General features: G+C 37.8%; 1 protein-coding gene across 1 annotated transcript in view; it reads left to right on the top strand.

Moving 5' to 3' along the window:
• The window catches only part of ADGB (androglobin), a 156,978-nt gene that overhangs the window by 136,115 nt on the left and 3,593 nt on the right, over positions 1 to 17,270 (top strand). Inside the window, 5 exon segments of the mRNA XM_021693470.1 lie at positions 4,830 to 5,002; positions 8,038 to 8,214; positions 8,957 to 9,059; positions 11,724 to 11,930; positions 17,050 to 17,164. Coding sequence (XP_021549145.1) covers positions 4,830 to 5,002; positions 8,038 to 8,214; positions 8,957 to 9,059; positions 11,724 to 11,930; positions 17,050 to 17,164 — 775 coding nt within the window.

Genomic DNA, 17,270 nt, shown 5'->3' with positions numbered 1-17,270 from the left:
AGGGAGAAGCAGGCTCCCCGCAGAGCAGGGAGCCTGATGTGGGACTCGATCCCAGGACCCTCGGATCATGACCCGAGCTGAAGGCAGTCACTTAACCAACTGAGCCACCCAGGCGCCCCTAAGTTAACATTTATTAAACTTATGGTGGTGATCATTTTGCAATATGTACAAATATTGAATTATTAAGTTGTCTACTTGAAACTAATGCAGTGCTTTATTTCAGTTATACCTCAATAAAAAAATAAAAAGAAAAAAAAGGAAAAGAAAAGGAAGTTACTATTAAGTGGAGAAATATAGCATAGCAACTAAAATGCCTTAGGCTCTCTGAAACTGGGTTATTTTTCACCTGAGAAATTAGAATAATAACTCCTATCTTTCGAGGTTGTTGTGAAGTTTCAAGATAATGTATGTAAGGTTCCTACAACCTAGGAGTCCTCACAAAAATGGTATTCTCATTATTATGTACCCAACTGGAAAAGAAGTCTCTCAGAATAATTGCATCTTCTTTTTTTTGACATCATATTTGACAACTTTAGGTGTGAATGAGCAGCTACTAAAATTAAATTACATGTTGCATTGTATCATACATTTGCTGCTGAAAGCAGCCAGCAAATAAATTCAGAATTTAATTGTATTTAAAACGAACTAGGAAATTTTTTTCTATTTGAAAGCGTATGTTGGCCAGTCTTATGAAAGTTATGCAGCTTTTTAATTCAGAATAATCAGTATCATGTTTATAAATGTGGACTTTTAGGCAGCCAGTTTGTTTAAATGAAAACATATCGATATGTCAACGTATATGTGTCAATTATATTTACAACTCAAGACCTACAAACTTCAATTTAAAGGGTATGATGTATTTTACCTTATTTTTTTTAAGATTTTTTTATTTATTAAAGAGAGAACGAGCAAGAGAGAGAGCACAAGCTGGGGGGCTGGGGGGGGTGGAGAGGCAGAGGGAGAAGCAGGCTTCCCACTGAGCAGGGAGCCTGATGCGGGGCTGGATCCCAGGACTCTGGGATCATGACCTGAGCTGAAGGCAGCTGCTTAACTGACTGAGCCACCCAGGCGCCCCGGTATGACGTATTTTAGAAAAATTGTTACTAATATCTTCAAAAATTTTTTAAAAGATTATTTGTTTATTTGGGAGAGGGAGAGTGTGAAAGAGAGAGAGCACAAGCCGGGGGGCCGGGGGGAGGCAGAGGGCTCAATCCCAGGACCCTGGGATCATGACCCAAGCCAAAGGCAGATGCCTAACTGACTGAGATACCCAGGTGCACCCACCCTAATGTCTTCAGTTATTAACTTAGCTTATTTTTTCAATTATAAATACTTTAGATCAAGAAGAAGTTAATCAAGTGGTTTTTTCATTAGTATATTGGTATCCTAATTTAAAATTTTATGTACATCCTGAATTCAATAGAAATATCACCACATTTACTTATTTAAATTCAACTTGTAATTTCTATGAGAAATAAAATATATAATTGTTTTCTAAAAATTCACATCTTTATAACCCATGATAAAAAGTAAGGTCTGAAATATAACTATGTTCAACTCAGAATATTTTGGTTATAAATTTTTAGGAAGCTTGTCCACTAGTTAACATGAGACAACAGTGCCACCTTTAGTATATTTTAACACCTAAGTTTTAGTAAAAATTGCTTGCTAAGACAGGTGGCTTTTTCTTAAGGAAATAGAAATTGGAGGATCTAGAGCAGGTAACACTTCGTGATATCATCTACTTTCATATATAATTAGTTGTGTTGTTATTTTAACCTCTTTTTGCCAGTATGTTACATTTTTACGTTACTGGCCTGCACCTTTCAGGTTCTAGTCTATTTGCAAAGACACATATGAACTTTGTTTATCATTCTCAGAAGTCTTTGTTTTCAAGTCCCACCCAATTTTATTTATTTATTTATTTGTAAAGATTTTATTTTATTTTATTTTGACAGAGAGAGAAACAGCGAGAGAGGTAACACAAGCAGGGGGAGTGGGAGAGAGAGAAGCAGGTTCTCCGTGGAGGAGGGAGCCCGAAGTGGGGCTCGATCCTAGGACCCTGGGATCATGACCTGAGCTGAAGGCAGACGCTTAACGACTGAGCCACCCAGGCGCCCAAGTCCCACCCGATTTTGTTAGCAGGACTATACCACTATTTTCTTAACTCTAATTAATAATATATTGTTCTTTCTTAGGCACAATGTATGCATGGTGTTTCCAATTCAAGGTCTTTGAAGAAACCAAACATGATGAGATTATCTATCTATCATCTATCTATCATCTATCATCTAAAGATTTTCCTGTTTACATTTACCAAGTACAATCACACTTGGTAAATGTGTACCTTATCCTGAGCAAGTATGCTAGTTTAGAAATTATGTTAATGTTCAAATCCCAGCCAGTTTTTAGTTCCTGGATACATAAATCTAAACCCTGAATTTTAATCATAAAAAATACGTTTCTGTAATTTTTATGTCTTATTATCCACTGAAGATTTCTGTCTACTGTACTCTGCATAAATATAAGGTAATGTAAGACTAAAGTCATAATGCTAAAGGTCTTTTCAGGTTCATTTCATCAACAGATACTGCCTGAGCATTTCTTCTCTGCAAGGGCTGTATTAGTTTATTTCAGTGGTCATTTACTCTAGAATTCTTCTAATTACATGAATATACAATGTGAGGTCATGTTTTTCACAGGTTCTGAATTAGTAGGATTTTATTCTTACACCTTATTGATATATATGCTCTCAACTCATACAGTTTCCTTATAAAGTTTTACAATCTGATCATGAATACACACTATGAGTTTGGAATTATACTAGGTGAAATTAGGGATCAAAATGAGGTATATAATGATGTTCTGGCCTTTAGAGAACTTGCAATTCCTGGGAGAGAAAGTTACTATACTGTATGCCATTGAAGAATAGGCAGATTATTTTATTATTTTATTTTATATATTCATAATGTAAAGGAAGCGGATGGTGTGTCTCTGCTATCTGCCTGACACTGTACTGTGTGCTCCCAGAAGTAAACTTGAATATTAGAATATGTTAATTTGAAGGGAATCAAAGACACCTACATATATGATTCAAGCTCTAAGACCTATGGGTAGTAAGAAAAAGAGAGCCCCAGAAATACTTATTGGGGCAGTTTGAGATTCAATTTCAGCTGACATTTGTTAATATCTTAAAAACCCAGTGTGTATGATACCAGGTATGATCCTATTTTAAATGCCCCATATAGTTTATTTGTAAGCCCCCTGGGCATGGTATTAACATCTCCATTATACAGAGAAGAAAACAAAATCAAAAGAATGTAATAAACCTGCCAAAGTGAACCTATTCAGTGGCTAATCCAAGATGCACCTCCAAGTCATTTGATTATACGACCAAAGAATTTTCCCTAGCGCAACACTACTCAGCAACCGAAATTGTTGGCAGAAAGACAAGTTGCCCCCTTGTAAAGTTGTGGTACTTACAGTCCCTTTGCAGTCATGCAGGATGATCTGCCCTAATCTGTAAGTAGCTAATAACTGGCACTAAGCCATCAATAAGAACTGCTTCTTTTTTTTTTTTTTAAAGATTTTATTTATTTATTTGAGAGAGAGAGAATGAGAGAGAGAGAACACATGAGAGGGGATAGGGTCAGAGGACGAAGCAGACTCCCTGCCGAGCAGGGAGCCCGATGCGGGACTCGATCCCGGGACTCCAGGATCATGACCTGAGCCTAAGGCAGTCGCTTAACCAACTGAGCCACCCAGGCGCCCATGAACTGCTTCTTTTTTTTTTAACTATTTATTTATTTTTAAATTTAAATTCATTAATTAACATAGAGTGTATTATTAGTTTCAGAGGTAGAGTTCAGTGATTCATCAGTCTTATATTATACCCAGTGCTCATTACATCACACGCCCTCCTTAATGCCCATCACTCAGTTACCCCATTGCCCCACCCCCCAGAGATAATTATTTAATGTTCATTCATTTCTTTCTAACCACAGTACCAAAACAAGACACAAAAAGATTTGGCATGTCAATCTCTGGCAGACAAAAGGCTAGTGAAATTATGAAACAATCATCTCATGTTGCTAAAAAATTGTAAAATAGCATTTAATCTTATGGTTGCTAAATTCACTGATTCTTGACAATTACTATTTACTTTGCTAATGGGATGACTTACAGACTCCAGTTTCGAAAGGGGCTGACAGGTCCTTTGAATTCATGTTTGAATGCTAATTCAACCCCCAAACAGTTGGGGGAATATCAGCAAATTCTTGAATCTGCCCTGTTGGGGTGCTTTGAGAATTAAAAAAAAAAAGAAAGAAAGAAACAGTAGGGATTCAACAAATGTTATCTGTTCCTCTGCCTCTTGGATATGTAGTTGTTTGAAAGAATGAATAGAACATAAGGCAAAAAACCCTTCACATCCTCCTTCAAGCAAGCAGAGGGAAGAGAATAATACATATTATAGCAGAGATAAACAAATTCAGTACTGTAGTGGAGATCCTGGCCAAGGAAATTAAGCAAAAAAAAAATGTACTGAAAGCATCCAGGCTGGAAGCAAATTAGATAGTGATAATTTTTGCATAATCTTACAAATATGTCAAACCTACTGACTTCTACACTTCAATGGTGTGTGGTATGTGGATTATCTCTCAATTTTGTAAAAGAGAGTCACACAGATCTTTATAAAATATTTTTTACAAAAAAGAAAAGAAATCCAAACCTCTTAAACTAACAACTTTTTTCCTGACTTGCTCTCCTTTTCCTGCTTGCCATGATTTTATTGTTATGATTCACTGGTTTCCATTTTTATGTCTCGCTAGCTCATGGAGAGAAACATGAGGAATTAGTTACTTTGGGAAGCCCAGATTCTCATACTATCAGTGAGGGGCAAAAATCTTCAGGAACTTCCAAAACAACAAGAAAAGGCAAAGAAAAGTCTTTGGAGAAAGACAAGACAGCCAAAGAAAAACAAGCCCCTCGCTTTGAGCCTCAGGTGGGTGCGGTACTTTTTCTTATTGGAGTCATTTAATAAATGTACATTCATTGGGTCTCCACTTGTCTATCTCTCCTGAGGACAAAACTGAAAAATTCCATCTCCTTGATTCTAGCAACCATCTAGATAACCTTAAGGACATTCCTTGGACACCTTCTGCAAGCTGCTTTTCCTAGTTTAGTATCAAAATCACTAATCAAACTTTTAAGACACATATGTCTGTAAGACACTGCTTTGGGGACTTGGTCGTCTTCTTCCTTTTTTTTTTTTTTTTTTTTTTAAGATTTTATCTACTAGTCAGAGAGAGCGCACAGGCAGAAGGAGAAGCAGGTAGAGGGAGAAGCAGACCCCCTGCTGAGCAGGGAGCCAGATGTGGGACTTGATCCCAGGACCCTGGGATCATGACCTGAGCCGATGGCAGACGCTTAACTGATTGAGCCACCCAGGCATCCCTGGGCCTTGAGCTTCTAATAATAATATTATACAGTCCCTACCTTCAAAGAACTTGTAGTCTAATAGAGGAGACTGAAGGTAAACAGAGAGTTTTAATGTTAGATATTGCATGTGAAGTGGTGGGAAGAAGAGATACTTATTCTAACTTCTTTCTCTTAGAGGAGCCAAATCCAGACCTGAGTCAATGAGCAAAGACATTGTAAGGTGAAAATGAACACAATCGCTGTGTTTTGTTTTTCTGGGTTTTTGTTTGTTCGTTTTGTTTTGTTTGTCATTTTTTGTTTCGTTTTTCTTCTAGCATTAAAGTATGAGAGATGGGGCTGGAGGGTTAAGTAAGGGTCAGAAGGAGGAGGGCCTTTAAGTCTCATTAGGAGGCTGGGACTCTATCTACAGCCCAGAGGTCAAGATTCCAAATTCCCTCAGGGCCAGTTAGGTAATTACAATGATTAGGGGTAAGGAAGAGGATGTGGGGGCAAGAGTTGAGGAGTGCAAGCATAGGCCTAAAGATACTCAAATTCAGATTATTTAAAAACACTGAACTCAAAATACCTATGAGGACAAAATCTTCCCAACACTAGCTACAATTTACAATCCAAATGCTGCCTTTTATTGTAATATCTAAATGGATGCAGAAAAAGAGAAGTTTCTCTGTCAAGGGATTATTACATTTGAAAGGACCAGATGCAGTTTTCTATTTAAAATTAGGTTATTCTGGGGCATCTGGGTGGCTAGATGATTAAGTGTCTGCTTTCAGCTCAGGTCATGATCTCCAGGTCCTGGGATCAAGCCCCATATCCCACATCGGGATCCTGGCTGTCTCAGCAGGGAATCTGCTTCTCCTTCTCCCTCTCCCTCTGCCTGTCCCTCTGCTTGTGTGCTCTCTCTGTCTCTCTCTCTCTTAAATGAATAAATAAAATCTTTAGAAAAAAATAAAATTAAGTTATTTTAACATTGGCTAAAAAACACAGGTGAAGTGGTTTCAATCAACCACTTTGTTTCCCTTGAAACTTTAAGATAATGCTGTGTTTTCTAGATGTAGCTCTGGTTTATCATGTAGTGTTATTAAATCAATTATTTGAATGCACCGAGAAAATATTCTTATCATCAACAAAATAAACTATTGAAATTTAAAACAAATAAGCTTAACTCAATCCATAAACTCTTACAGGTGGCCCCACACCTCGTCCATCATACTCCCTTTCCTGATCCCAGGGAAGTTTCTGATAAACTCATTTATCAAGCAATATAAAAGATGATAAAATCTTTTGTACTGTGTTGTAAAAGAAAGAAATAAAAGAATTTCCAATTGTGAGATTTAAGTTCTCATCAGAATATTAGGGGGTTATTGTAGAAAGCAAGGAGATCTTTTTGGTAACGTTGAAACCAAACTGTCCACAAGAACATTATTCAGTGGCCCCACCGATCCCTGCTTCCCCATCTGCATTATTTAACATGGATAATTGACATTATCTCAATCATAGGTGAAGTGTTCGTAACCACATTAGATTCAAGCCTCTCTCCCTACCAGATTGTCACCAATGAGCCTCACTTATCTAGATCTTTCAAGTCCTAAGTCAATCTGCTCCCAGCCTATGGCTCATAAAAATGAAAATAGGGGCACCTGGGTGGCTCAGTCAGTAAAGCATCTGCCTTTGGCTCAGGTCATGATCCTGGGGTTCTGGGATGGATCCCTGCATCGGGTTCCCTGCTCAGCAGGAAGCCTGCTTCTCCCTGTCCCTCTGCTGTCCCCCTGCTTGTGTGTGCTCTCTCTCTCTCTGTGTGTCAAATAAATAAATAAAATCTTTAAAAAAATTTAAAAAAATGAAAATAATCCTAGAAGATATCAAAATGTTAACTTTCATAATGAGTATATATCCAGTATATCCACACCTGGACATGATCAACTATTCCTACCCTCATTTTTGTAAAGAGGTGCAACGTAACCCTAAATGTAATTTAGAATTTTCTTTTTTGTTGTTGTTGTTTACAGTTTTAGGTAAAATTTGCACATAGTGAAATGCAGTGATCTTAATTTTACAATTCAATGAATTCTGACTGGTGCATTCACTCTGTAATCCATATCTCTATCAAGGTATAAAGTATAGATCATTTCCATGAGCTTGGAGATGCCCTCAAACCTCTTTGCAATGGATTCTGTCATGTTCACACCCCACCCCAGATGGCTGTTTGCCTGGTCTGGAATTTCATACAAATGAGTCACGCAAGATGTATTCTTTTGTGCTCAGCTTCTTTATCTCAGTATGACGTCTACCTGTACGATCCACCCGCGTTGTGCTATACATCAATAGTTTATTACTTTTTAATGTCAAGTAGTGTTCAATGATATGGATAGATGCTACTTTGTTTATCTATTCATCAGTCGATAGACATTTATAATGTTTCCCTTTTTTTGGCTCTTATAAGGCTGTAATGAATTTTTTGTCCAAGTATTTTTGTGAACATGTGTTTTCATTTCTCCAGGTCAATACTGAAATAGTGAAATGATGGATCATGGGCTAAAATCCAGACCCTTTTGAATGGAGGAAAATGCCTGACCCAAAGGTTTTTATTTTATTTATCAGATATCCACTGTTCACCCTCAACAAGAAGACCCAAATAAACCCTACTGGATTTTGAGGTTGGTCACTGAACACAATGAAGCAGAATTTTTTGAAGTGAAAAAAGATACAGAACGAGCAGATGAAATCCGAGCCATGAAGCAAGCCTGGGAGATGACCGAGCCAGGAAGAGCTATCAAGGTCACTTGAGTTTGAAAAGTTGTTCTTTAACTTTCCATTCCTAGGCATTGGTCTGAAGTGGGACCCATGTTGGTGAAAGTGCATAGTCTTTCCTTTAGGAACGGTATCTGGAATTTTGTTAGACACTCACTAACTACATTTTAGGACCACATTTGAACACATCGTGAAATGTTGTGCAGATGACTGATACCAGATGACTCTCAAAAGTGAAGCACATAATGGTGCCACTTATTGGCCCAAACTGTGGGTTCCCTCGTTCTTTCATGTGGCATGGTCTGTATCCATGTCTGTCCTCAACTCCCAAGTAAGAAAGCATAAACATGTTTAATATGTGCTTTTATGTACTTTGAACATGTGGATAAAAAGCCTGTGCTACCCCTTGGGAATATACATACTTCAGGTCTCCCTCCCTACTATATTTTATGTAAGAATCATTGCTATAATGAACCATTATTACTCATATGAGTTTCATGTTCCAACTCAGGGTTATTAAGCCAGATGAAAAAGGTTCAGGAGCAACTGGATCTAAGGCTGCATGCCTTGTGTATTCGTTTTAGGACTGCTTCTTCATTAGTTCTCAAAAATAACTGTCAGAATTATGGATGGCTCAGAATTTGGGTTTTTTGGATAATAAGAGCTGGTCTAGTTCAAACTGCCATATTTATTCTCACTTTCCTCTTTCTTTCATGTACTCTTTAAATGTTGTTGCCTGGACTGTTCGTTGACAGTGTTTGTTCTTTAGGCTTCCCAGGCTCGCCTGCGTTACCTCAGTCGGTTCATTAAGAAAATACCGGATGCAGAAAGCATGCCTGTGTCTGACAGCCAAGCCAAAGTGCTGGAGGAAGGTCAGTGAGCCCTACCCCCGCTGCCTGAGAGCACGGAGCTGTGCCCTGCACCTCTTAAAAGACAGAGCATCTTACAGGATAGGAAAATAGATTCTGAATTTTTTTTTTTCTTATCAAGCAGATGTTTGCTTTTTCCCCAAGTAGATGTGGTTTTCTCCATTTAAGAAAAGATGAAACCAGAAATAAGAATGCAACCTGGGTCAAAGGTAGCAGTGTGTGAACTTGAAGGCAGGCCCACGACTGTTAATCTGGCACCTTTCTAGTAACAATAACTATAAACAATAGCAATAAGATAAAGCTAACTGCTTTTTTTTTTAAAAAGATTTTATTTATTTATTTGAGATAGAGGGAGAGCGAGCGAGAGAGCAGGAGCAGGGGAGCAGAGAGAGAAGGAGGGGCTCGATCCCAGGACTCCGGGATCATGACCTGAGCCGAAGGCAGACGCTTAACCGACTGAGCCACCCAGGTGCCCCAAGCTAACTGCTTTTATTGAGTGATTGTTGTGGGCCTAGAACCGAAAATACTAATTATTTCATTGAACACTCACATAAATCCACTATAATCTATAATCTATAATGTGGTTTCCAATTTACCCATAAGGACACAGGCCCAGAGTAATTTGCTCTGCAATTTGCTAAGTTCACAAGATACCCAGAGACAAGGCCAGCTTGCAGACAGCTCTCCATGACCCCAGAGCACCTTATCACTAACCCTTGAGTGCCCCCATCTATAACCTCTCTGGGATGCCCGGGTAGGCTGAAGGCGTTAACATCCCCAATCATGCTTTTCCATGTTTATGTCTTTAGAAATGCAATTCAATGCTTTTTATAAAGATAATGCCCCTTAACTTTTCATATAAAGAGTATAAACAACAAATATCACCCTGATTTTGTTTGCTGGGATGGGTACTCTTCACAGCACTTTTTGTTTATCTCCTTTTAACCTACAGCAACTATGAGGTTGACACTGCTATTCCTATTTTACAGATAAAGAGACTAATGCTCAGAGAGTCACTGAACTCTTCCTAAGTCACATATCTCAAAAGTGATAGAGTTGGGATTTGAAATATTTTTAACTCCTAAAGTACTCACTTTTCTAAGTGTTAAAGTCTAATATATTAAGAATACAAAGGTGAATAGGTTTTATTATGATTCTATCATTTTTTATTTTCAATTTTATTATTTTATTAGATTTTATTATTGTTTTTAGAAATGTTGTATTGTTATATGCAAAAGAAAAATGTTGCACTGGACATTTGTTAAAAATGGCAAGGGACACTATTCAAGACTCTTGCAGTAGGAGAGAGAGAGATTGAATTCAACTTTGAATACAGCAGGGACAAGTGGGGCTTTATAGTGACTAGGCAGGGAATGGGTGGAGAGTTACCCAGAAAACTTGGCTAGGTATGGGGGGTAGGGGGAGAGAGGAGCCGGACTGGATATCAAAGCATGAGGGGTGATTCTTGATAAATTAGTCCAGCAGGATTCTTTGCTAAAACTGAGATTCACAAGCCAAGGACAAGGCCTAGTGGAGAACAAGGCTCACAGGAGGCTGACCTTGTCCTACAACATTCATGCAATAAAGACACAAATATTCGTTGTACAGCTTGACACATTTTTACATATGTATACACTCAGGAGCCACCATTCGGATCAAGATCTAAAACACTTAAACAACTCCAAAGTCTTCCTCATTCCCCTTCCCTCAGCCATTTTCTCCCTCAAGGTAACTACTGGTCTGACCTCTACTACCCTGTTTTCATTTTGCCTGTTCTTGAACTTCATATATCTGGACTCCTACAGTATATACTTTCTATCCCTCACTATTAAGCTGTTCTAACTCTTCTTGTGTCAGATTAGTAAGGTGTGTTTTATAAGAAATTTGTCTATTTTATCTAAGTTAAACTTCCTGGAATAAATTTCATTTAAATTTCTTTTTTCTTGATCCATTTTGCTCTAAGGGTAATCAATTTTAATAGTATCTTAAAACATATTTATTTCAACATTTCTCCATGCTTTCAAGCACTGACCTATTATCACCTTTTATTCAAAGCAGAATATAACATTAATTAAATTATCTGCAATTGATAAATGGGGGGAATGTTTACATAATGTGGAAGTTGTGGTAGGTTTTACACAGTTGTTTTTTTTTTTTTTTTCCCTAGGCATAAAGATCTAGAACAGTGGGAGTAGAATTATAGCATTAAGGAAAAACTTTCCAGCTTTGCAACTTCACAAGCAAGAGCTCTTTTCAGCTCTATTTTAAGATAATTTAGGACAAGTGCCTAGACACAGCCTCCCTCTTCAGAGAGGAGAACCCCATTCACATACATTTCCCACACAAGGCAGGTTGAATCTCCTCCAGGGCCCACCCTAGCAGGGGCCCCAGTGGTTCAGAGATCCCATTTCCATTTGCGGTGTCTCACCTCCCCAAAGCCTCTATTTTTATGTGATGTGTTCATATCCTGAGGCACTTCCAGACACACTGGTGGTCTGGGCCATCCACAATGATTTCTGAGGCTACCAAAGATTGTTTTTGCTAGTGCTCTGGTTTGCAAAAGCTTTCCAGTAGGCTCCAAACCTGGCTCCCACACACCTTCGTCACTTTCTGTGTATGATTTTATAGAATGCAAGTTTGTCTTCGGTAACACACGTCATGTTGTAGTTGAAATGTCCTCAAGTGCCACAAAAGAGTCGGACACAAAGGGTTCCATGAGTTCTGAGAGCAAAGATGTCATACCATCGGGGAGTATGCTGTGGAAGAAGTGGCAAATGGGCAAGGGCTTGAAGGATCTGTCCAAGTCAGGGAGCAGCGAAAGTGGAGGAATGTCCCCAGCAGGGAAGGAGGAGCAGAGTGTGCGAAAGGAGATCAGTAAGTAGTATTCTCATTTGTAAGAAAAATACGTACTTGGAAATAAAAATTCTGGAAAAGACACCAACAAACACATGTGATGCCTCGGGTTATAGCATAGAAGAATGTGTATTTGGGATTCATAGGTCTTCATTTTGCTTATCAGAGTTGATAATCTTGCTCAAGGACCTCATTGCTCAGTAGCTATCTTAAAGATAGAAGTAGACGAAAAACAAAACAAAACAAAACAAAACAAAACAAAAAACAAAAAACAAACCGTAGCAGGTGTATTTTTGTACACTTCTCTGTGTCTACAAACACTAAGAATAAAATTGCAGTGACGGCACATGCCATTGCCACCAAATGTAGATCCTTTTATCTATCATAGGCTACATGATATATTTTCTTTTTACCTTTTACAACAAATTTTAAATACTCCGATTCTAAAATTTTGGAGGAGAGTTTTCAGTGGTGCACAAACCACATGGATTTGGTTCATTTTCATGGAATGGGGATTCGTATCTGTTCACTAAAATGAACATAAATCCTCCATGGAAGTTTTTACAGAGAAATGTCTTGTCTGTGCTGGCTTCCCTGAGGAAGGATTTCCCCTGAGCAGCTCCTGGACTCTCTGTTGCTAAGGGACTAAGTGTCCTATATGGTTGAAACAATAAATTGGGCTGCCCATAGGGGATCCTGGGTCCCTAGCTCATCCCTGAGTTGCAGGCACCACCTGTGATCATGAGGGGGACAGCAAGGGTCAGCTGGCTGTCGAGTTCTGTGACCGTGGCCCGTTTGCCTCTCACATGGAGCTACATTCTCCAATTATACTTATATCAGTAGTAAAAATAGTACTATTTATTTCTCTACTTGTATTTCTCTACTTCTCTACTCAGGCAAGAAAGAAAGATATTTTGGAAGGAGGCATCCTCGGAAACACCAACAATGGTTCTTTTCTCAAAATTCTAAACCAGTCAGAATTTTTATTTTTATTTTTTTAATTTTTTTTTCCAGTCAGAATTTTTAAATTAAAAATTGTTTATGGCTAAAACATGTCTTTGAAGGATTTCCACAGGGAAGAGGAAAATCCCGAAATTCAAAGGGCTCTTTTACTATAGTAACAAGAGATTCCATTTTTGAGCCAATATTTTGAAAGTAAGCACTCATTTAATAAATAATAACATGCATGATGTAACACTAACACTTATTTAGAATAACATCTATCATTCTATATTGATACTTAATTTGTAGAGTGGTTTTGCATCTATATTATCTCACTGGGGCCTCTGTGAACTAGACAAATCATATACTGCTATCTCTGCCTCAGAATTTAAGTGATTGATAAATGCTTCACGCGAGGGCAGGAAGAGGAAACAGTGTGGCGTGAATCAGGACTCTAATCCTAGTTCTTTTCATTCCACGTGTTGTGATCTCTAACAGAACACAAACTTCTCCCCACACTTGGTTAAAGACCTGTGAAATGAAAATCTAATTACACTCGGAGGTTAACCTGTTTATTTATATGCTAACAAGGTAATTTTTTTAAGTTGCAAAAATGGAACACAATCATGATTCTTCACTCCAGCCTCCGGTAGTGTGTCCCCTCAGTCATGGTGCAGATTTCATTTTTTGCGCAGAGCCCCAGACCAGTATTGGGAGGGACCGCTTCCGTGTCAGCTCTCCTGCTCTTCATTTCTTCACACTTTTGGCCTTCAGTCTTCACATCTTTCTATTAAAGTTCACAGCACTGTGAAAGAGTGTACTTTGGGATGGAAAGGAGAGGGCAGGAAACAGGGAGGAAAGGTAAACGTGAGTGGGGATGGAGGACTGAGACCAAAGTGGCCTGTCCTCAAGCAAAAATGTCTCCAACACGTTTGAAATGTGTTTTTGTTTTTTTGTTTTTTTGTGTGTGTTTTATTATCATTTTTTATTTAATATAAATAATATATGTATAATATAATAATACAAAAAATATATTACATATAAAATAAAATATAAATTCAATCCCACAAAATCAAGAAAAGTTGACCCCTTCTCCCTCTAAGGAGAGGTGTGCTGTTGGGTTTCCAGTACATCCTACAGCACTGAAACATGGCCATGGACCCCAGGTACTGGGGATGTAGAAGGAATCCTGCTTGAGAACCGTGGGTCTGGTTGTCCAGCTCTTCTCTGGAACTCCATGCTTTGCTCCCACCTCGGCTGTTGGTGCCCCATATTGGCCCTCGCTCCTGGAGAAGCATCACCTGTAAGAGATTACAGACCCTGGGAGAGCTTTGCATGATCTGGTCTCTATATTCCAATAAATATTTGTGATTCCCACAAAACTGCGTTATTCTTGGGCACCTGGGTGGCTCGTTCAGTTAACCGTCTGCCTTTGGCTCAGGTCATGATCCCAGGGTGGAGTCCCACATCTGGCTCCCTGCTCAGTAAGGAGTCTGCTTCTCCCTCTGCCCTTCACCCTACTCATGCTCTCTCTCTCTCTCTAATAAATTGATAAAATCTTTAAAAACAAAACGAAAAAACCCTACCTTATTCTTGCTACTTCCTATTTTCACATAATAGGTAACTTAGACCAATTTCCGTCATAGTACCAGAGGGCATATGTAAATGGTATCATTATGGGTTTCACACCTAAGCATTCTTCCTCAATACCAAAGCCATAGTCAAGTTCAAAAACATTGCTTTCCACTTCCTCTTCATCTCTGGGAGCCTCTAGAAAATGCCTTTTCCAAACATTGCAGGTGATCTTTGTCTTTATTCCCACATCTTTTCCCCAGGCTTCACAATCACTATGCCTTGAACAACGATTTTCAGACCACCCATGATGAAGTAAGTTTTCTCCCTTAGTCTGTTGGAAGCGGAAACTTTTGTAAAATGTAATAAAATGAGCCCAGTAATGACCAGTGGCTTTAAAGATATTTCTAAATGCATGTTCTTATTTTCAGAACTTATCCCACAGAGGGCCAGTTTGCAGACGGAGGATGGTACACACACACACACACACACGTATGTCCATGCACACACACACACACATTTTAGGCTGCACTATTCTAGAGGAACAAGGCTGTCATAATACACTCACACCCTATTCTGACAACAGAGTTTAGTAGCAGGACATGAAGGTTAAACTTCTCTGCCCCTTTCCCACACCCTCTTCTGTTTAAATATATGTTATTTGGCAGGAGGCAAGAAAACACAACTATCTAATTAATCAGTAAGTATTTTCTTTCCAGTCTCATGTTTGAAATGCCAAAAATATAGCCAGAATAAGTAGGTATGTTCAGAAGAAAAGCAAATGAACTTTAGCAATCTAAGATCCCATAGTCATCACAATGAAAAAAGAAAAGTTATTGGCTGCTGGTTTCTAAAAAACATATTGTAAAGTGTCAACTCTTCAGGACCGTTTTCTGTTATAAAATGAAAGACGTGGTTGAATTTATGTTTTCATCATAGAGTTAGGATATTCTGTTTTTTCACATGTACCGTCTTCATGTATTTTCAAAAAAATGAAAAATTAATTTGTATATCATGTTTAAAATGTTTTTTAAAGGTTTATATTAGATTTTATTTCTGAATGAGTGATCACTTTTAACAAGTTGTTATAAATTAAGCACTTTCCAATATTGCTGGAGGCTATCACAACCACGCGTAAAAAGCAAGATTAAATAGTCCGTGGGGCATGAGACATCTTGATGGCGAAGTGAGGACCTGACATAGCCTCTCCCAAAAAGCACTAATAAACTGAAAAACAATTAATTAAAAAACATGTTAAAACTCTGAAGGCATGTAACTAAATAAAAAGTACAATATACAAGATTAATATACGAAATTACTTTCATTTCTACATAATATCAATGAGCGATTAAAAAAGGAAATTAAGACCCATTTCATTCACAGTAATGTCAGTAATAAATGTATGGAAATAAATTTAATGAAAGTGCAAGACCTGTATACTGAAAACTACAAAACGTCACTAAAGGAGGTTTTTAAAAATCTAAAGAAAGAAGGAGGCAGTCCCTGCTTTGGACTAGAAGACTCAATATGGTCAGGTGGCATTTCTCCCCAAATTGATCTATAAATTCAGTATAATCTCTATCAAGGTTCTGGTAGACATTTTATAGAATTTAGCAACCTGATCCCAAAAGTTACTTGGAAATGCAAAAGACCCGGTTTTGATAAAGAACCAAGGGGGAGGATCTTTACTTCATGTTTTCAGAATTTATTATGAAGCTAACAATAATCAAAACACTATGATTTGACAGTTTCTTAAAAAGTTAGATGTCATTTTACCATTCTTAGTTACATGGAATGTCCAAGAAAGACAAAGCTATAGAACACAAAGCGCATCGATGGCTGCCCGGGGCTTGTGATGGGAATGAGAAGGGCTGTGAGAGGCACAGGAGATTTTATGTGGAGAATGGAAATGTTTTGAGACTGGATTTGGGTGCTGGTCGCACAACTCTGTAAACATACGAAAAAGCACTGAATTACATTTTTAAAATGGGTGAATTTTATGACATTTTATACTCCAGTAATTTTTTTAAAAGGAGATTAAATGTCCTGGAAAGCCTGAGTGGTTAATATCATAGACTCTAAAGTCTCTTTTTAAAGTTTTTTTCTTGTGGGTTCAAATGAGTTTAGGGAGTAGAAATTTCCTGCTAACTTGATTTTCAGTGTTTACCTGCTATATATTGCCTACCGCACTGGATCTACAAGTTTCTTAAAGTAGATTACTATGTCTTAAATATTTTTATATCCCATTCCCCATAGTGCTTATGATGGCTTTTACCCCTAGATGAAGCATTTTAAATATTGGGTCATTTAATTTGTTTATAAAGAAATACAGTATGACTTTTCTTGTCTCCACCTTCATTTAACTACCATCACAGTAACATTCTGTTACTCTTCTTATAGAGTATATTCACTTTGCCATTTCCTTCATGTAACTGTAAGTATAGTAACACCAGCTAGAGGATAAATATGAAATATAATTATATTTAATAAAGTAAATTGAGTCACATTAAAATCATATTAAATTAGACAGGTCCAAGCAATGGTTGTTTTTTTTAACAGAAGATATTATTTTTAATTAAAATAAGATACAACAGTCATGTAGTCAGTGTTGATTCTTTTTTCAAAGTCTAAGACTTATTTTTTTTAACAGGGCCTCGTTCACGATCCCCAACAATTTTGGAAACGTCTCCACGACTTATTCGAAAAGCGCTAGAATGTGTAAATTTAACTCAATATGTACGGTAAGTTTTAATAAACATGATTAATGAGGACATCTGTGTTCATAGAATTTTGGATACATTAATAAGTTGCTAAACAACTCAAAATTTGAACTGAAATGCTTAATAT

This window comes from Neomonachus schauinslandi, chromosome 8 (assembly GCF_002201575.2).
Source record: "Neomonachus schauinslandi chromosome 8, ASM220157v2, whole genome shotgun sequence".
NCBI classification, from domain to species: domain Eukaryota; kingdom Metazoa; phylum Chordata; class Mammalia; order Carnivora; family Phocidae; genus Neomonachus; species Neomonachus schauinslandi.
The sequence above is the reverse complement of the archived record's forward strand: the minus strand, read 5'-3'. Positions and strand labels throughout refer to the sequence as shown.